This window comes from Entelurus aequoreus, linkage group LG03, assembly GCF_033978785.1.
Source record: "Entelurus aequoreus isolate RoL-2023_Sb linkage group LG03, RoL_Eaeq_v1.1, whole genome shotgun sequence".
NCBI classification, from domain to species: domain Eukaryota; kingdom Metazoa; phylum Chordata; class Actinopteri; order Syngnathiformes; family Syngnathidae; genus Entelurus; species Entelurus aequoreus.
Window position 1 is genome coordinate 33,638,018 of NC_084733.1, and position 22,058 is coordinate 33,660,075.

Sequence of the window (22,058 nt, forward strand, 5' to 3'; positions counted from 1 at the left end):
CAAGCCACTTTCTATTTAGGTTACCATTAAAACAACCAAAATATTTCAAACTCCAAATGCAAAACTGAAGTTGGAAGAGCTTGTGCACCCACTAGGTTATAATTCTTACAACCTAGTGATAAAAGCCCAGAATAATAATGTCCAAGTTCATGATTGTACTTAAACTTCTGACCACAATAGAATGTCATTGTTTTTTTCATATTTCTCTCAAGAGGATAAAAATGTATTTAGTGGTCCTCTCAATTTAAAATAAAGAGGCGACAGTTTGGCTCCTGATGGGGTTTACTGCATAATCTGTGAAATTAAAAGTGAATATAAAAATTTAGAAAAGGAGTGTATTCCTACCAAAACATGTTCCCAGTTCTGCATGAGGAAGACATCAGCCTGGTCTACTATTAGCATCTCGATGGAAGACAAGAAGTCAAAGTCCCTGTTAAATTCTCCTTCAACTCCCAGGACTGTCCGGAGGCCCAGTGGTGAGGCTATGATGATGTCTGAGGAGTAAAAAGGGGCATAGAGGCGCATGCTGTTCCTGATGATGGAGATGCCTGAGGACAAAGGGAAAGCTCAGTATTACACAAAAAACGAGAAATATCCAAACCTGAGTACTTTCAGTCCAGTCCCACCTATTCTGAAGTGATCGTCCACGTTGCCAAGGAAAATGGCGTGGTAATCGTCCGGTCTGTTTGGTTTGGTATCAGAGTCATTTCCATACTCATCTTTGAACCTCTTCTTGTTGCTGACTACAACCTTCTTGCCTTTGCTCTCCAGCAAGCTGATGAGAATATGGATGATTTGCAGCACCACGCCTCGGAATGGCACCAGTATTAGAACCTGTCAACAACATCTGATCTTAAAGCAGCTTGTGTTTGCTACCTCATAATAATCTCAGCTATGTGCTCATGTACTGATTTATGAAGCAGATAAAAGCTAAATTTCAAATAAAACCACAGTACAAAACACCAAATTAATACAAGTTTGTGGCTCGTTTCTTTTAATTTAATTGTACTTAAATTTAAGCTGCATTTGCATGCCTGAGCGCGACAACCACATTTTTAAGTAAGAGTTGTCATAATTCCTATTAACCTCATTGGGCTGGGAAGTTTTTTTTAACAGCCCCAGTGAAAAAGTTTAACATACTGTAGAAATAAAATCAAAACAAAAACAGCAAAAGTGGAATGCAACAAGAAAAAGCAGACATGTTGATACTAATAACACAAAGCTTTGGATTTTTTCCACTTTTTTTAACTTTTAAACATTTTTAAAAAGTAAAATAAATTGACAATACATTCTTTTACTAAGTAAATTAAAACACATTTCATGTATATTTAAGGGCTGCAGCTATTGATAGTTTAGTAATGGAGTAATTATTCAGTTTGTGCGATTAATCGGCTAAAACACAGTATAGCCTCAAAGAACAATTTAGGGGAAATAGTTTTAAAAATGTAAACATTTTTCAACAAACTTAATTTTTTTCCTAATAAAATGCACACCACATCCCACATGTAAACTGTAATTTTAACATGTGTGCATGAGCATTAGCAGAAACATTTTATTTTTATTAATAAATATATCCACTGTTCACTGCCACACAGATCACGGCACTCACAAACCACTGCTCTCATGTGCGCTCTATTTCAGTGGCCGTGTGTAAACTACGTTTGATTTTATAAAATGTTATCAATTACACTAAAACAATCGAAGCAAAAAATCTAAATTTTAACTTTCTTCTAATCAAATTAATCTATTAATTTTTGTATCCCTATAATATTTCCATTTAATTTGACAGTTATTTACAAAAAATACCAAAGATGTGTGTACATGTCTCTATTGGCCAGGCCTGTTATTTGTTGTCTATGTAATAGAATACAATAGAATAGAAAGTACTTTATTGATCCCTGGGGGAAATTCAGCTAATAAGACACAGAAACAATAGTGAACAATTTTGTGGTACAGCCACTAATGAAGCTGATCTCTGAACAAATTTAAATTTTAAGTGATCCCATTGACCTTTTTGTTTGGAGGAACTATGTAACAAATGCCAGTAAAATTATGTTTTACTTTTAAGAGTGTTTTCTTCATGTTAAATACTATGCATTTTTTTAATCTGTGTATACTGGTTTGTGATACTATATGGTACAGAGTATGTACAAATATACAATTAAAATCAAACAACTTGGATTTTGTAGTTTCCTTTGGTTTCATGTTATTTTCACATATTTTCTTTACAATTGAGAGGTGTGTACATTTAACACTTTGTTATTGCTGTGGTGGTAAACAGCACAACATCTTATACACATTAAAACGCATATGAACAAAAGTCTTACAATCTATCGTTCATTGATAATAATAAGGTAAGCATAACAAAAACAACTAAGAGTGGTCCAATACAGTTGAACATACTTACTAACCTCTATGAAGACAGTATATAACCTTGAATGTAAAGTTGTTTACCTTGGGGCGAGTAAGACCTTGATCTCTCAGTTCATGTTCTAGCTCTGCTCCCTTCTTAGCCTCCTGTTGCTGCTCTCGTAGCTGAGCGTTGTGAGTGAGGACCAAGGAGTTGGCTTTCAGCACGTGGTTGAGAGCGTGGAGGCAATAAGCGCTTCGAACCTGCGAGCCCACCTTCAAAGGGCAGTTCTCTGGGTAGTAGAGGTCCTTATATGTACCCATGAGAGCCAAAAGCTCCAACTGAAGAGCACTGGTTTCCTCTGCTTCCTCCTTGGAGTTAAGAGTTTTGGTGTTACTACAACAGGTTTCCAAGAGTTTGTGGAAAGCTGGCAGGTCCTTGTGTGAGCTGAGAGCACCAAATGTCTCCAAGGGAGTGGTGCAAATAAGCGATCCCATTTTTGGCCACTAAATTAAAAAAAAAAGCATAATAAAAAGTAGTTGAAATGTCGAAAAAATGTACTATTAATATACATGTCAATTGTAGAAGGTAATTTGTACCTTGATCTGAGTCTTTGTTTTAGTGCCTAATGTAATCTTTTGCATATCGTCTTCACTCAGCTCCGTGCCAAAATGTTGGAAAAACATGTCTGCATATAAAGGAAGGACATTTTGGTTGTTTATTGAAAGATAGATATTCCAAAAGTTATGAAAGTACACTACTCACAATACATAGATACAAAAAGTCAAATTAAGAGCTTTAGCAACCTGTTTTGAAAAGGTTCTATCATCACTAAAATGCCAAATAACATATAGTGATGGATACTGTTATTGCTGGAGGCAGCAATATGTATCACAATATAGATTTTAGTTAGATTATATAATATAGTTTAAGTAATCCCTCACTTATCGCTGTTAATTGGTTCTGGACATGAACGCAATAAATGAATTTCGCGAAGTAGGAATGATCTATTATAAATCAAATTCTATAATAGCTAAAGCATAAAAAACCTGTTTACTACCTTCTATAATTTTCAACAATATGAGAGTCCTCTCGACATGGAATAACATCCTTTCGTCACATTTACACAATTTTAATCCAATATAGTAATGCTGCCTGAGGCTGGGCCATTCAGTGGCCACGATACTGAAGAGCGCGCTCTAATTGGTTTAATCTCCTCTAGTGGCCAATACTACTGTAGTATTGATATTGTTTGTTTATTTAGCCATTTTATGTTGGAAAATGCTTAGTTTACGACAAAAAAACATAGAATATGCCTTTTTTAAAGTTCCCCCAAAAATGTGCAAATATGGTGAAGCCGCAATATTTGTAGCGCTATGTGGGGAGGGACGACCGTCCAGTTTAAATTATAAAAATTGCCCATTAACATCAAGCCAATGTTCAAAATGCAAAAAATAATAAATACAAATACCCTTATTAACTGCTGAAATACAAAAAAGTAATTATTAAATATTATTAAAATTATTCTGGTGACCAGAATTATGTTGATAATTAGGCCAGCAAAAAAAAAAAAATGTATTTCACTTCTGAATTGTTATTCCTTTACTGTATATTCTGATTCTCTATCCATTCATAACCTTCAAAAATTGATAATAAAAAATTTAGTCAAAGAATCCATTTTTTTATTTTATTTTTAAACGCTGCACGGATATGTCATACATCAACAGCTAAAATGAGCTTTTGTAACCTGTAACCTGTTTTAGAGGGTTTTATAATCACGTTTACACCAAATAATATATAGATTCCCATCTCTATTGATATTAATTCATGTGGATATTTGAATTATGTTTAATGAAACTCTTACCATTGTCCTGGTCAGCATCACCAATGTCCTCTTGTCCTCTTTCACCAATTAAGTTGCCCTCCAGGCAGAATTGGGACTCATGTTCCTTGTCAATGAAATCTTCACCTCCTTCATGCGCCACTTTATCGCTTTCTGATGCTTGAGTTAGAACTACACCTGAATCTTCTGGTTCCTCCTCTTCTTCATCATCATCACCATTGTTACCATCCTCTTGGTCAACGCCATTTTCTGCAATAACCACAACAATAGGATGTTCCTGTCACAGTCCTTAAGCACACTTTACAGTCAGCATGTACCGTGCAACATTTGCCTTCTTCACCTAGCTCCTCCTCTTCTACGTCTTCGTCATCAGTGGTCTCCTCTTCGCTATGGTCATCACCACTGGGTCGGGTGAGGGTTGTCAGAAGTTTCTGATAGGCTGTTTTCTCCTCTGGTTCGTCCTCTTCCTCATCCAGATGCTCCGCCTCAGCATCAGAGTGTTCTGGGCTGGGTACCTTAGAGTTACAAATATAAACGTACATCAATATCAAATTAAAGCAGTTTAGGGTGGAGTTATTTGCACTCCTTTTGGCAGGGGTGTCCAAACTTTTTCCATTTTAGCTATGTGTTATACGTAGGGGCTAGGTGAATAATCAAAACCAACATTAAGCCTTTCAACCGACGAAATACTGCCATGCCGGTTATTTCTATTTCAGAAGCAGAAGTATTAACAACAATGTCCCATCCAGTGCACTACACAGAAGCATCATGGCGGAAAACATAAACACCAGCTGTCAGTACAATGCGAGCAGCTTGTACCAAAAAGGAATTTGATGTCAGTTGTGTGGGCACACTTGGGCTTCAACAAGGATGACATAGACCAAAAAGTAGGCTTCAACAAGGATGACGTAGACCAGTGGTCCCCAACCACCGGTCCGTGGATCGATTGGTACCGGGCCGCGCAAGAAATTTAAAAAAAATAAATATATATATATATATATATATTTTTTTTTAAATTAAATCAACATAAAAATCACAATATATACATATTGTGTATGTGTATGTCAATATAGATCATTACAGTCTGCAGGGATACAGTCCGTAAGCACACATAATTGTATTTCTTTATGAAAAAAAAATAAAAAAACTACTAAGAGTATTTTTCTTGATGCTAACAAAAATCACCAAAGACGCTATATTGTGGTCATCCATGTCGGATAAAGCACTTGGCCTTTCTGCACAACAACTTAAGCTTTCTAGTTTCTGTTATGAAAATGGTCCATAAAAATACAGTGGATTGGACCAACAACCAGGTCGTCGTTATATTTATGCATACCAACCACAAAAGAACACTAATGCGATCTCTTGTCCTTTCTATAAGTTTAGTTCTGCTGCAAACTACTAATATAGTAGTGGATAAACTCGATTGCATCACAGGAAGTTTCTGACATCAAATGTTCAAACAAACATTTAAAGGCCTACTGAAACCCACTACTACCGACCACGCAGTCTGATAGTTTATATATCAATGATGAAATCTTAACATTGCAACACATGCCAATGCGGGTTAACTTATAAAGTGCAATTTTAAATTTCCCGCTAAACTTCCGGTTGAAAACATCTATGTATGATGACGTATGCGCGTGACGTCAATCGTTGAAACGGAAGTATTTGGTCACATTGTATCCAATACAAAAAGCTCGGTTTTCATCGCAAAATTCCACAGTATTCTGGACATCTGTGTTGGTGAATCTTTTGCAATTTGTTTAATGAACAATGAAGACTGCAAAGAAGAAAGCTTTAGGTGGGATCGGTGTATTAGCGGCCGGCTACAGCAACACAACCAGGAGGACTTTGACTGGGATAGCAGACGCGCTATCCGACGCTAGCCGCCGACCGCATCTATGATCGGGTGAAGTCCTTCGTCGCTCCGTCGATCGCTGGAACGCAGGTGAGCATGGGTGTTGATGAGCAGATGAGGGCTGGCTGGCGTAGGTGGATAGCTAATGTTTTTAGCATAGCTCTGTGAGGTCCCGTTGCTAAGTTAGCTTCAATGGCGTCGTTAGCAACAGCATTGTTAAGCTTCGCCAGGCTGGAAAGCATTAACCGTGTAGTTACAGGTCCATGGTTTAATAGTATTGTTGATTTTCTGTCTATCCTTCCAGTCAGGGGTTCATTTCTTTTGTTTCTATCTGCAGTTAAGCCCGATGCTATCACTAGGGTTGGGTATCGAGTATCGATTGGAACCGGGACTAACTTTCCGATTCTCCCGGAATCGTTCAAAAGTTCAAATTTCGATTCCTATTTTCGATACCCAGTCCGCCGACCGGAAAAAAATATATCCGCCGAACCGGCTGAAGAAGCCGCTGAACACCAACGAAGAAGCGCCCACCGCCAGAAGTGTTAGCATAGCCGAGCGAGTCAGTCAAGCTCAAGCATGGATAGCGGGCGTCGGCGGTCGAAAGTGTGGCTTTACTTTACAAAAAAAAATGAAATAACCGCGAAATAACAGAGCTCCATGTCCATCAAGAAACGAGTGGAGAGAGAGCTGCAGATGTACCAGGACGTTCCACCGATACTTATGTCTGACGACCCTGCTGCATGGTGGTGGTCCGGTGGAACCAACAAAAGACTTATCCTTTGCTGTCAGATCTCGCTTTCTACTATTTATGCGTTCAAGCTTCTTCCACACCCAGCGAACGTGTATTTTCCACAGCAGGAGACACTATCTGTCCAGAACGCTCACGCACCCTGCCTGAGAAGGCGGATATGGTCATTTTCCTAAACAAGAACTGTCTCTGATTTTATACTGTACCTGCTGCTAATCTGGACTGGGTTTTGCAAGTTGTTTCTTATTGTTTATTTGCTTTTCTGCACCAGGTTAGCCCATCAGTGGGAGCACGGTAACATTTTTAAGTACCTGCAGCATCATACACTTGTGTGTGTAAATGTGTTTTCATGAGGTTTCCTGCAGCATCATACACTTATGTGTAAAGGTGTTTTCATGAGGTTTCCTGCAGCATCATACACTTATGTGTAAATGTGTTTTCATGAGGTTTCCTGCAGCATCATACACTTATGTGTAAATGTGTTTTCATGAGGTTTTCAAAAATAAAGCTCTCTTGAGGAAAGTGTACCCCTGGGAAAATGTATTCATAATTTATAATATTTATATTCAAGTTTATAGATTTGATATTTATATTCTAGTTGAAAACAGCCCTGTGAGGAATTTATAGTAAAGTTCATAAAAAGTTAATAGAATTAAAATTGATGGAGAATGTCAGACTATTTCATTCAGAAAGACTAGGTTAGCTAGCTCATTTAAAATATCCTAAACTTTTTTTTGACCATGCCTCTTAAAAGAATCGGAATCGAGAATCGCCAGGAATCGGAATCGAAACAAAGAATCGGAATCGTTCGAATTCAAACGATACCCAACCCTAGCTATCACGTTAGCTCCATAGCTAAAGCGCTTCACCGATGTATTATCGTAGAGATAAAAGTCACTGTGAATGTCCATTTCGCGTTCTCGACTCTCATTTTCAAGAGGATATAGTATCCGAGGTGGTTTAAAATACAAATCCGTGATCCACAATAGAAAAAGAAGAGAGTGTGGAATCCAATGAGCCAGCTTGTACCTAAGTTACGGTCAGAGCGAAAAAAGATGCGTCCTGCACTGCACTCTAGTCCTTCACTCTCACGTTCCTCATCCACGAATCTTTCATCCTGGCTCAAATTAATGGGGTAATCGTCGCTTTCTCGGTCCGAATCGCTCTCGCTGCTGGTGTAAACAATGGGGAAATGTGAGGAGCCTTTCAACCTGTGACGTCACGCTACTTCCGGTACAGGCAAGGCTTTTTTTATCAGCGACCAAAAGTTGCAAACTTTATCGTCAATGTTCTCTACTAAATCCTTTCAGCAAAAATATGGCAATATGATCAAGTATGACACATAGAATGGATCTGCTATCCCCGTTTAAATAAAAAAAATTCATTTCAGTAGGCCTTTAAAAAGTGATCGCTGCAGACACAAGCATGGTCCGATTGTATTCCAAAAGATGATGGAAGTGATTATTTTTAAGAGCCATTTCTTTCGACGCACTTTAATTTCCCCCCAACTTCATTACCTTTATGAACCATTTCCTTCGGGCTTCTATGAAAGCTCTTTCCTATCTCTCTCTTTGAACGATTAGAGCACCCATGAACAGAACAGCAATATGGCATTTTCTGCTCAAACTCTACACTCCCCTGACTTTTTTTAATGCTATGCTCAAACTGCTCGACCATCGTGGGAATTAAGACGTGAAGAAGAAAAACGGATGTGATATGTGCAACCCAGCTATAGCTTTGATGCGTATTTTGGGGAAAATTGTTTGAATAAATAAAATAAATGTATCCTTGCCATAGTTCTTTTTTGAAACATTGCGTTTATAAAATGATAGCATTAATATAAAATGTAAAATATCCACTGTCCGCCACTACAAAGATCACGGCACCAACACACCACAGCTCCCATGTGCGCTCTATTGCAACGTCTGTGCAGAGTTCCGGGTACTTCTTGCGGCCCAAAATTCATAAATTTGTATTAGTTACACTCATTACACTTTTAATCGACGCAAAACATATTGAAGCTTTTTTTCTAATCAAATTAATCAGTTCATTGTTGCAGCCCTAATCAATCAATCAATCAATCAATCAATCAATGTTTACTTATTTAGCCCTAAATCACGACTGTCTCAAAGGGCTGCACAAGCCACGACGACATCCTCGGCTCAGATCAATCCCATTGTTTATTGAAATGTCCCTTTACCGTTTATTTGTGATTGTTCTTTTCAGTTATAAAATTTTACCAATAGTTTCAGGGGTCCCCAAACTTTTTGACTCGGGGCCACACTGTATTAAAAAAATTTGGCCGGGGGCCGGGCTGTGTGTGTGTGTGTGTGTGTATGTATATATATATATATATATATATATATATATCATACTTGCCAACCCTCCCGTTTTTAGCGGGAGAATCCCCTTATTCAGCGCCTCTCCCGACAACCTCCTGGCAGAGATTTTCTCCCGACAAACTCCCGGTATTCAGCCGGTGCTAGAAGCCACGCCCCCTCCAGCTCAATGCGGACCTGAGTGGTGACAGCCGTTCTCACGTCCGCTTTCCCAGCAGCTTGCCTGCCCAATGACGTCATAACATCTACGGCTTTTAGAGAGTAGAGTGCACAACAAGGAGAGAGAGTTCTTGGTTTCTTATGTGGGTTTATTGTTAGGCAGTTTCATTAACGTCCTCCCAGCGCGGTAACAACACACAACAACAGCAGTCACGTTTAGTCTACCGTAAAGCAGTTCGTCTGCCGTAAACAGCAATGTTGTGACACTCTTAAACAGGACAATACTGCCACCTACTGGATAGCCTGCAGAACACTGAAATTCAAGTATGTCTTTTATTTATATGTATAATAAAATAAAAAATAAAATACAAATATATATATAGCTAGAATTCACTGAAAGTCAAGTATTTCATACATATATATATATTCTATATATATATGAAATACTTGATTTGGTGAATTCTAGCTGTAAATATACTCTCCTCTTAACCACGCCCATAGCCACGCCCCCGCCCCAAACACGCCCCCCCCACCCAATATTGGAGGTCTCAAGGTTGGCAAGTATGATATATATATATATATATATATATATATATATATATATATATATATATTCATTCCGAGCGCAACGATGTCACGTTATCAATGGGAAAATTAATTTTTAGACAATATGATTTGCCTGAGCCGCTCGAAGACACAGAGTAACAAGTGGTAGACACTGGATTAGAAAGGACAGATATGAAACAAATAATAATATATATATATATATATATATATATAATTTTTTTTAACTTGGGACTTCCCGCGGGCCGGATTTTAGATGCTGGCGGGCCCTGAGTTAGAGAATAAACTGAATTGAGAGTGTAAAATAGAGCATCAGCCGAAATCAAAGTAGAATGTTCAATTAATCGTAGTTTAAATGTATGCCAAAATTGCCCTGTCGTAGTTATAGGTGACCAGGACAAATACGATAATATTTAAATAATGTTTAATACATTTTTAAGGTAGAAATGTGTCACAATATGACATTCAGTGCACATTGCGTTTGATAAACGTATCACTCACCAGTTCCACTACTTGAGTCCTTTCAGACTTTTCACTGACTCTGAAATGAAAACATGAAAAAGTTCCAATAAATAATAAAAGCCACTCCAGTAACGTCATGTTTAGATTTTAAACCCTGGCACAGTAATTAGAGGTCAACTAAAGAACTTCAATACGCAAATAATAATCCGTTAATTTAAAAATAAAGTGTAGGCTACATATTCAAATATCGTGAATAGCCTGAGACACAGAGAACAAGCAAACCTAGCTAGCTTGTCGGCTATAACGCACTGAATCTTCCACTTCAGCCTTGAGACGTAAAAGACCAACTTACACATCATCGAATGGATGCGCCTCTCCAAATTCTTTTAAATGTTTCTTTTGTTTTTTGGACAGACTAGTGAAAAGTTGCTTGTTGTTCCTTCTTTTCCCCATGTTGACGCGGGGCAGTGAACACGTGGGGTTTCTAACTCGACTGATGTTCGCTGTAAATAAGCGACACGCTTCTACCGCCATCTGCAGGACTGGGGTTGAACTATATGTCGAACACAAGGCTATTACAGGATTATTTTTTTAAGATTTAAAAAACACACCACAAAAATGTAGATTAAGATACACAATACTTTATAAACTCAAAATTTTAATTTCTATCTGGCAGTGTTCAAATCCAGTGTTAGGCCTTTATCTTTACTCTTAGACTTAGACTTAGACAAACTTTAATGATCCACAAGGGAAATTGTTCAACACAGTAGCTCAGTTACAATGATGGAAAGGACAATGCAGGTATAAATAGACTAATATAGCTATAAAAAAATCTAACATATATACGAATATATACATAATATGTGTACAGAGTAATTTATATACAGATATATCTTTCATTTTAATTGAATTAATTTATGATTATTTTATGATGATTTTTTAATTATTATTAATGTATTTATTTATTTATCTTTATTTGTGATTTTATTCGCCGTCTTGTAAATTGTGTGCCTCTGTAAGGCACTTTGAACTGCTTTGTAAGCAATGTATATATATATATATATATATATATATATATATATATATATATATATATATATATATATATATATATATATATATATATATATATATATATATATATATATATATATATACGCACATATAAACATATATATATACACACACACACATATACAGTATATATATACACACACACACACATATACACACACATGTATATATATGTACATACACATATACACACATATATATATACATATATATATATATATATATATATATATATATATATACATACACATATACACACACACATATATATATATATACATATAAAACTATATATATATACATACACATATACAAACACATTATATGCTGTACATATACACACACATATATATATATATATATATATATATATATATATATATATATATATATATATATATATATATATATATATATATATATATATATATATACATATATATATATATATATATATATATATATATATATATATATATATATATATATATATATATATATATATATATATATATATATAAAGGATACATTTGACCTTGATTGCACTATAACATGTACCAGGATTTCACAGCTTTTACTGGTATTTTCTCCATAGTAAATATACTGTAATCAAAATTAACTGTTATTTCACAGTAAAATGCTGTTATAATTTGTAATATTAGCCAGTTTTTTGCTGTGAATTTACAACGAACTATAAAATGGATAGATGGATGTCATTTTTACAGTGTATGTACAGTATATGTGTATTAGGCATGTGACTCTTACAGCAACTCACATTTCGATTTGATTCCGATTCTTGGGGTGAACATTCTCAATTCAAAATGATTAAAAAAAATATATATATATATTTTTTTTTCTTCAAAGCATATTGTACGTATTTTTTGCATCAATTAAGAATTTTCAAGCATAAAAATTGCTAAATAAACTAAAAAGGTTATTACTAAAATAGTATCGCCCACTAGAGGAGACCAAACCAATCAGAGCACGCTGTTCAGTATTGTGGCCACTGATTGGCTCAGCCTCAGCCAGCATTACTATATTGGGTTAAAAGAGTGTAAGGATGACTCAAATGTGTTATTTCATGTCTATAGGGTTCTTTTAATGTTGAACAATGTATTTATAAGGTTGAAGTCAGTTTTTATGCTCTAGCTAAGAAAATATTTGATTTGTAATTAATTATTTCTAATTTGCAGACATTCATTTAACAGCGATAAACGAGGGCGGCCTGTAAGCAACACGTTCACAGACACGCACGTACACACACACACTTGCACACAAATTCAATATACTTTCCACGGCAAAATAACCCATGAAGGCCCAATTCCAATGTTCACTGTACCACTGCTACTGTTGAAATTTAACAACAAAGGGGTAGATCTTTGTAAACTTCCCTAGAAATTGGGAAACCACTTGCTACGTCACTGCATAGTGTACGTTTGGACACGTAAGCGACTACGTAGTGACTGTCTTTTTATCATTCATCATGCTTCGGTTGATATATAACTGAAGATCTATACGGAGAAGAAGCCGCCATCGACAACTGTTATCTCTTGTGAATTTTTTGAAGGTATGTAACAGTAATGTTTTCACATTTTGCAAGCTTTTCGTCAGTATTTTACCTGACTAACGTTCCAAACTAACATGTAATAAATGATAAATGATAAATGGGTTATACTTGTATAGCACTTTTCTACCTTCAAGGTACTCAAAGCGCTTTGACAGTATTTCCACATTTACCCATTCACACACACATTCACACACTGATGGCGGGAGCTGCCATGCAAGGCGCTAACCAGCAGCCATCAGAGGCAAAGGGTGAAGTGTCTTGCCCAAGGACACAACGGACGTGACTAGGAAGGTAGAAGGTGGGAATTGAACCCCAGTAACCAGCAACACTCCGATTGCTGGCACAGCCACTCTACCAACTTCGCCACGCCGTAATATATCATATAACTTATGCAGAAATTGGTGAATTTTCTCAGGCTCTGAAATACCTCACTCTGAAGGACTAGATACATACCTCTTTACCCCTTGTTATGCTCACTACCCCTACATGCAAAGAATACTTGGGACACCACTACCTTCACGGAAACCGTGCAATATTTGGGAATAGGGCTAAAATGTAGGATGATGGGGTATATTGGGACTGGCCCTAAGCCCCAATCCCAATACACCCTCTCACTCATTATCACAAGCCCTCACTCACTACCACTACACCTTCAAAATGAAATAAAAAGGGGTAGAGCTTTGTAATCTTCTCTAGGAATTGGGACACCACTTGCTACGTCACTGCATAGTTTACGTTTGGGCACGTAAGCGACTACATAGTTACGTTTGCACATACATCCCACCTAGAGTTGTACCGACACCAACATTATGGTAGCAAAATGTTTATTGTTATGTATTTCAATACTTTGTGATACTTTTCAAAATAAAGAGGACCACAAAAAAATTATTATTAGCTTCATTTTAACAGAACATTTATGATAAATCTCATGATTAAAAATATGTTTCTTATTACACCCAAACAACAATTTTAAAATTATTAAAATATTAATATTCAAATTAAATATTTAAAATTAAAAGGCGCATTAAACACAATGTTTTTTCTTATTGCACTCAAAGAACAGTTTACACTTATTTTACATATTAAATGAAACCTGCCATAATCTAGAATTAGGTTAGAATAGAATAGAAAGCTTTATTGATATTGTATTAAATGCTTCATGATTTATGGTTGCCAATTTTGATCTGGGCTTTAAGACAAATACAATAATTCGTAAACATTGAAAACAAGGCTAAATATACACAGACAAGACAAGTAGCAGGTAAAACACACATTGTTAAAGATAAACACAAATGAAAAAAGTGGGAATTTGTTACGAAATTCAGTCGATTCACTTGCATCATTTTACATTACGTGGGTGGTTTGGACTGTTCAAATAATTTTCAACAAGCCAACCAGCTGTATGCGTGTCTCGTATCTACTATATGTGTGCACTTGGGAAGCTGGTAACTGTTCCCTGCCACGCTTTAAACTCCTTGTGCAGGTCTGAATGTTTGTTATTTAAATGTTTGGTGGTAATGCTGTATTGACACATTTGGCGAGGCATGTTTTAAAGCAGAGCTTGCAGCGCGGCACTTCCATTTTTAAAGCGTCACCTTTTTTGATAGTTCTGAAGCCCATAAATACCTTCATATTGCCTTTCACGCACCCTTTTTATTAACCAGTATAATTGCTGTTTTGTTGTCATTTTGGATGCTTTTTCTGATTTATGCGCTGATTGTGTGAGTTTTGACACACGAATGCGCCGCACGGCAGCACATGTGGATGAAAAATAACTATGGGTGGTTTTCCAAAGGAAGTAGAACTTCTTAATTCATTAGTACAGCGGTACTTTATTAGTAGTGGTGTACTATACAACCCTATAGTCCCACCATTACACAACAAACCCGACAGCAATGGATTTAACGGCTAGGATCGTGTTTTTTTTTTACATTCGTCATGCTTCGGTTGATGAATAAACAAAGAACTACACGGGAAAGAAGCCGCCATCTACGACTGTTGTCTCTTGTGAATTTTTTAAGGTAATTACGTTATTGTTTTCACAATCGCAAGCTTTAAAATTGTAGTATTATTACTTAGTATTTTAGCCTAACGTTCGCTAGCGCGGCGAGCTGGCTACCATTACAAACTAACATGTAATATATTATATAACTTATGCAGAATTTGTGCATTTTTCTCTGGCCCTGCCTGAGCAAGTCAGCATCTGAAATGCCTCACTCTGAAGGGTTAGATTCATACCCCCTACTCCTCATTATGCCCACTACCCCTACATGGTGGACGGCGTGGCACAGTTGGGAGAGTGGCTGTGCCAGCGACCTGAGGGTTCCTGGTTCAATCCCCACCTTCTACCATCCTAGTCACGTCCGTTGTGTCCTTGAGCAAGACACTTCTCCCTTGCTCCTGATGGGTCCTGGTTAGCGCCTTGCATGGCAGCTCCCGCCATCAGTGTGTGAATGTGTATGTGAATGGGTGAATGTGGAAATAATGTCAAAGCGCTTTGAGTTCCTTAAAAAGGTAGAAAAGCGCTATACAAGTATAACCCATTTACCATTTACATGCAAAGAGTCATTGGGACGCCACTACCTTCACGGAACGTGCAAAATGCAGGGATAGGGCTAAAAAGTAGGGCGAGGGGGCGTATTGGGATTGGACCTTTATATTGTTCTGGCTTTTTAAAAGCCATGTTATTGTTGCTGGAGTGTTTACATGTTTATCTTCTTCCGTTTTAATTCTTAAAATTTTAGCCTGTATTTTAATGAGAAAGGCAAAATGGGTGTTTGTAATGGGGGAAAGAATTCATGTTAGTCTTTAAGCTAGCTGGCAATCAGCAGGATGCTTCTCCAGAAAAACTCACGGTGTGGAAATCAATCACTGTTTTACAATAACAAAAAATTTCAACAGTACTACTAACCATCAGGACTTTTTACCACAGTTTATAATTATGTAAATTGTTAATTGTTAAATCGCTAATCTGTAGTTGACTGTAGTTCTTTGCTAACTAAACGCAGATAGTCCACAAGTGTCTATATAATTTTTTTAAAATAAAAACAAATAACCCTCTACAGGGTCAAAGAAAGTTATTAAATGTATTGAGAATGTAATCATAACAGAGCTGCGATTGTAGGTATGTAATGATATGAAAATATTATATCACAGTTATTGTGACCAAAGTTATCACGGTTATCATCATTATCACGTGTTGAATGTACTCAAAAAGTACTACATGCCCACTAAAATATTTAGATTGTTTTAGATAACTCAAATAAATAGACACATTGTTAGAAAGCCTGTTATGATTCGTTGCCCGGATCATGTTTTGTTCTGTTAGTTTGACTACCTCAGTTCTGTTTTCAGCACCCCTGGGTTTGTGTTTTGGTTTCCATGGGTGCTGATTAGTTTCACCTGCCACTGATTAGTGTTCGGGACACTCACCTGCTCCTGGGCACTAATCAGAGAGCTACTTATCCCTGTTTTTCGCCACAATCAGTCTAGCTTCCTTGTTTGCACTACGCAACAGTGACGACGTCTACTAATTGCTGCCATGCAACCCGTTACGTTAGGTATTTCTACGATCTTTGATTCCTGTTCCTGTGCTAAGCTTTGCCATCGCTCCCACACTATCGGCACGCTTTTCTGTCTTTTTGTATTTTTGCATGATTTCATGGACAATAAATCAATGTTTCACCTGCACCTTGCCTCCAGAGTTCCTGCTGCATCTTGGAAAAACGATCCGCGCAGTAAAATGCGACCCCGCCATCACAAAGCCAACTATATTGCATTACATTCTGGGTATGACTCAAAAATGCATCCGGTGATGAGGCTTCAGTTCGGGAGTTCTGGAGTTTTGGGGAAGGTGGAGTTACCCCTCAGTCATCATTGCTCCCAGGTCCACCCTGGCCCGGGGTGGTAGTACCTGTTAGGGTCCCAGCTATGGGTTAAATAGCTTGCAAAAGTCTCTGCCTCCCGCTGCCTAGTGGGACAGGCTTTTAAACCAAAGGCTAAGGGTGAGATCCCTGACAGGAACCTCCCGGACCGCAGTTTCGGAAGGGCGCTTGATATTTCTACGCAGAATATCACACTGGCCATCTGTTGCAGCGGTGTGCGGGCGGCACAGTCGTCTTACTTCGGTATGCCACTGTGTCAACCCTAACACTGTCAAGAGTGCGGATCACCCCTTGCGCAGGGGCTTCTTCACAATAATCAATCATGCGCAAACCAGGTGCTACCTCGCCATACGCTCCGGAGTGGCCGTGAAGAAGACATTCCGTTACAAGAGAGCACAGTTTGTAGGTTCAATGTGCAGAATTGAATATCTTAGTTGCTCAGACAGTAATGTTTACATGAGCATTGATTGGGGAATGTCGTTTCTGCAGTCTGCTGGCACAAGTGGCGAAAAAGACTGCAGTTCATCAAAGTGCGGCAATCAGTCACGGTTTTTCAATAATTTTAAATAAAACGGTATTACTAACGTCGTACCTAGGACGAAAAATGGGACCCATTACCTCCCTGCTTGGCACTCAGCATCAAGGGTTGGAATTGGGGGTTATCATTAATGCTGTTTATCGTTGCATCCCTATGCGATTGCAGAGTAAAAGAACTCAAAAGGTTATCTACAGTTCATCCAGGGCTAATTCTTGCACACGGCTTGTGTGTCTTTAAAGACAAGACATCTACGCTTTGAAAATAACCACAGTCAATTATTGAACATGCTGATATCATTTTACTGTTTGCCCATTTTAACCGTTGCCATGGCAGGGGCTCATTCATTATTTACCAGTTTGGTGTCTTGTTTGCATACTCTGGGTATTTTCACTCTGTTTTGCATGTCACTGGTGATGCTTTTGTTTGCTAAAATTGTCGGCAGATAGACCTCATCCACTCTTTTTTTAATGGGATGTGAAAAGTCTTTTTGTGTTCCGATGGAGGGGTCAAAAGTGAAACCGGAGAAGAATGGCAGGACAGTAAGGTTCAGAGTAGCGTCCGCCAACAGTGGACGCGTGTTGACGGAGGTGTTCAAAGACGAGACAACGTGGCGCGGGTCAGTGTCGGACCCCGTGGACTTTGACCTTACCCAGCAGAGGGTCTCGTCACCCCCCAGTGAGGCCAACAGTCACCTGAACGGTTTGTTGGCGGGGGAACCTCCCATGGAGGAAAACGCTGGCGAATCCGATGACCTGCTTTTGTACGCTAGTGCCAAGAGAGAGATACTCTTCAGCAACACAAGGATCAATATCTGCAGCAAGAATGGAACCATTAGAGGGGTGAGGAACAAAGTGGTGGCAGGCCAAGTGCTTTTCAACAACCTCTCCAAAATGTATTCCGTAAGTAGAACTGGATTAAACGATGTACATATTGAATTATGCTTACTGTATTTTCATGTTTCCCTTGTTCTTTAAGGGACCCCTTCGTCATCACAAAAGGAGACCCTGGGAAAAGGAGTAGTTAGTTTGGAAGTAACTGCAAACAATGACAATTTCATCTATTTTCATATTCCTTTAAAGCAGGGGCCTTCAATATTTCCCTGGCTGAGGACCCCCAAACTGATGAAGCGGGGACGCCCTACATTTATGTCCTGTATGAAATCATATTTTAAATTAAACTGGTCCCAATAACACCTTGTAATTGTGCAATAGTAAGATATTCAAAGAATACAGTATAGCGCTGCTATTAGCTAGCTGGCAGCTAGTGTGCTAATTACTAGCTGGCAACTAGAGCGCTAGCTGCCAGCTTGAGAGATGTGCCCTAAATACACCTTGTTATTGTGCAACACTAAGATATTCAAAGAATACAGCATAGCGCCATTATGAGCTAGCTGGCATCTGTATCGCTAATCGCAAGCTGGCAAATAGAGCACTAATCGCTAGCGGCACTGCAAATTATTTGCCACTTGCCAAGATTTTAAATTGTGTTTTTATAAATGTCCCTGGTTTTAAGCGCTATATACTTATTTTTAGTCAATGACTAACCTTAATTTTAGCATGAATAATTATATTTTTCTATTCCAATTCAAAAATATTAAAATTAAGAAAATAACTATTCAAATAAGATATTTTGGTTTTCCCCATGTAGAAAATCCTGTTAAAAAAGATTCAGCAACATCTCCAGGATGCTTAGATTAAGAATAGCAACTTGAATATAGCTTTGTTTTAAGTATAAAATACTTATATACACTACCGTTCAAAAGTTTGGGGTCACATTGAAATGTCCTTATTTTCAATAAAGATAACTTTAAACTAGTCTTAACTTTAAAGAAATACACTCTATACATTGCTAATGTGGTAAATGACTATTCTAGCTGCAAATGTCTGGTTTTTGGTGCAATATCTACATAGGTGTATAGAGGCCCATTTCCAGCAACTATCACTCCAGTGTTCTAATGGTACAATGTGTTTGCTCATTGGCTCAGAAGGCTAATTGATGTTTAGAAAACCCTTGTGCAATCATGTTCACACATCTGAAAACAGTTTAGCTCGTTACAGAAGCTACAAAACTGACCTTCCTTTGAGCAGATTGAGTTTCTGGAGCATCACATTTGTGGGGTCAATTAAACGCTCAAAATGGCCGGAAAAAGAGAACTTTCATCTGAAACTCGACAGTCTATTCTTGTTCTTAGAAATTAAGGCTATTCCCCAAAATTGTTTGGGTGACCCCAAACTTTTGAACGGTAGTGTATATCTTAAAGGCCTACTGAAACCCACTACTACCGACCACGCAGTCTGATAGTTTATATATCAATGATGAAATCTTAACATTATAACACATGCCAATACGGCCGGGTTAACTTATAAAGTGACATTTTAAATTTGCAGCTAAACTTCCGGTTCGAAACGCCTCTGAGGATGACGTATGCGCGTGACGTAGACCGGCGAACACGGGTATGCCTTCCACATTGAAGCCAATACGAAAAAACTCTGTTTTCATTTCATAATTCCACAGTATTCTGGACATCTGTGTTCGTGAATCTGTTTCAATCATGTTCATTGCATTATGAAGAAGGAAGCTGAGCAAGCAAAGAAGAAAGTTGTCGGTGCGAAATGGACGTATTTTTCGAACGTAGTCAGCCACAACAGTACACAGCCGGCGCTTCTTTGTTTACATTCCCGAAAGATGCAGTCAAGATGGAAGAACTCGGATAACAGAGACTCTAACCAGGAGGACTTTTGACTTCGATACACAGACGCCTGTAGAGAACTGGGACAACACAGACTCTTACCAGGATTACTTTGATTTGGATGACAAAGACGCAGACGTGCTACTGTGAGTATGCAGCTTTGGCTTCTAAACATTTGATCCGTATGTGCGCAACTTTTTTTTGCGTATGTACGTAACTTTTTTAAAATATATAAGCTTTATGAACCTTGGGTTAGGTGAACGGTCTTTTGGGCTGAGTGATTGTGTGTGTTGATCAGGTGTTTGAATTGTATTGGCGTGTTCTATGGAGCTAGGAGCTAGCATAGGAGCTAGGAGCTAGCATAACACGTACCGTACCGTACGTGCGCGTCACGTACGTAACTTTTTTAAAATATATAAGCTTTATGAACCTTGGGTTAGGTGAACGGTCTTTTGGGCTGAGTGATTGTGTGTGTTGATCAGGTGTTTGAATTGTATTGGCGTGTTCTATGGAGCTAGGAGCTAGCATAGGAGCTAGGAGCTAGCATAACACGTACCGTACCGTACGTGCGCGTCACGTACGTAACTTTTTAAAAATATATAAGCTTTATGAACCTTGGGTTAGGTGAACGGTCTTTTGGGCTGAGTGATTGTGTGTGTTGATCAGGTGTTTGAATTGTATTGGCGTGTTCTATGGAGCTAGGAGCTAGCAGAGGAGCTAGGAGCTAGCATAACAAACACGCAGGTGTTATTATGCAGGATTAATTTGTGGCATATTAAATATAAGCCTGGTTGTGTTGTGGCTAATAGAGTATATATATGTCTTGTGTTTATTTACTGTTGTAGTCATTCCCAGCTGAATATCAGGTACCGTGAGTATGCAGCCTTGGCTGCTAAACATTTGATAACTTGACCGTATGTGCGCGTCACGTACGTAACTTTTTAAAAATATATAAGCTTTATGAACCTTGGGTTAGGTGAACGGTCTTTTGGGCTGAGTGATTGTGTGTGTTGATCAGGTGTTTGAATTGTATTGGCGTGTTCTATGGAGCTAGGAGCTAGCAGAGGAGCTAGGAGCTAGCATAACAAACACGCAGGTGTTTTTATGCAGGATTAATTTGTGGCATGTTAAATATAAGCCTGGTTGTGTTGTGGCTAATAGAGTATATATATGTCTTGTGTTTATTTACTGTTGTAGTCATTCCCAGCTGAATATCAGGTTACCCCCGGCTCTCACAGCATCTTCCCTATCTGAATAGCTTCAACTCCCCACTAGTCCTTCACTTGCACTTTACTCATCCACAAATCTTTCATCCTCGCTCAAATTAATGGGGAAATTGTCGCTTTCTCGGTCCGAATCCCTCTCACTTCATGCGGCCATCATTGTAAACAATAGGGAACTTTGCATATATGTTCAACTGACTACGTCACGCTACTTCCGGTAGGGGCAAGCCTTTTTTTTATCAGATACCAAAAGTTGCAATCTTTATCGTCGTTGTTCTATACTAAATCCTTTCAGCAAAAATATGGCAATATCGCGAAATGATCAAGTATGACACATAGAATAGATCTGCTATCCCCGTTTGAATAAAAAAAATTCATTTCAGTAGGCCTTTAATAGTCCTACGAATTTCTGGATTTACAAATCTTGACTTAGGATGTCTTATCAAGTAAAATTAACTGTCTATGCAGCTAGTTAATTTCACAATTTTTTTGTATTCCCCCCCCCCTAAAATGTAGCCTTTTTATCTTAGCTCTTTTTTTGCTAGATTCCCAAAACTGATATAGAGAGGGAGCGGGGACCCACCGCTTATATATGCTGTAAACAATTGTGTTTTAAACTATACCCGTCCTAAACATACCTTTGTATTGTGCAATCCGCTAGCTGGGAACTAATGCGCTGATCGCTAGATATCTTAAATGGTAACATGAATATAATATTACAGTATAACTATTTATTCCTGTTTTTATTTTTAAAAAA

General features: G+C 38.0%; 1 protein-coding gene across 2 annotated transcripts in view; it reads right to left on the reverse strand.

Moving 5' to 3' along the window:
- Positions 1 to 10,855, reverse strand: part of utp25 (UTP25 small subunit processor component) — a 32,017-nt gene extending 21,162 nt beyond the window's left edge. The window contains exons 1-8 of one of the 2 annotated variants that reach the window (XM_062041695.1): positions 10,679 to 10,855; positions 10,366 to 10,405; positions 4,534 to 4,708; positions 4,215 to 4,442; positions 2,950 to 3,038; positions 2,455 to 2,856; positions 627 to 834; positions 346 to 548 (exon numbers count right to left, since the gene is read on the reverse strand). In XM_062041695.1, the coding sequence (XP_061897679.1) occupies positions 346 to 548; positions 627 to 834; positions 2,455 to 2,856; positions 2,950 to 3,038; positions 4,215 to 4,442; positions 4,534 to 4,708; positions 10,366 to 10,405; positions 10,679 to 10,779 (1,446 nt within the window). In that variant the 5' untranslated portion in view covers positions 10,780 to 10,855. Of the gene's footprint in view, positions 1 to 345; positions 549 to 626; positions 835 to 2,454; positions 2,857 to 2,949; positions 3,039 to 4,214; positions 4,443 to 4,510; positions 4,709 to 10,365; positions 10,406 to 10,678 lie in introns of those variants that run through there. The other variant, XM_062041696.1, reaches the window with a different exon arrangement.
- Between the last annotated feature and the right edge of the window lie 11,203 nt (positions 10,856 to 22,058).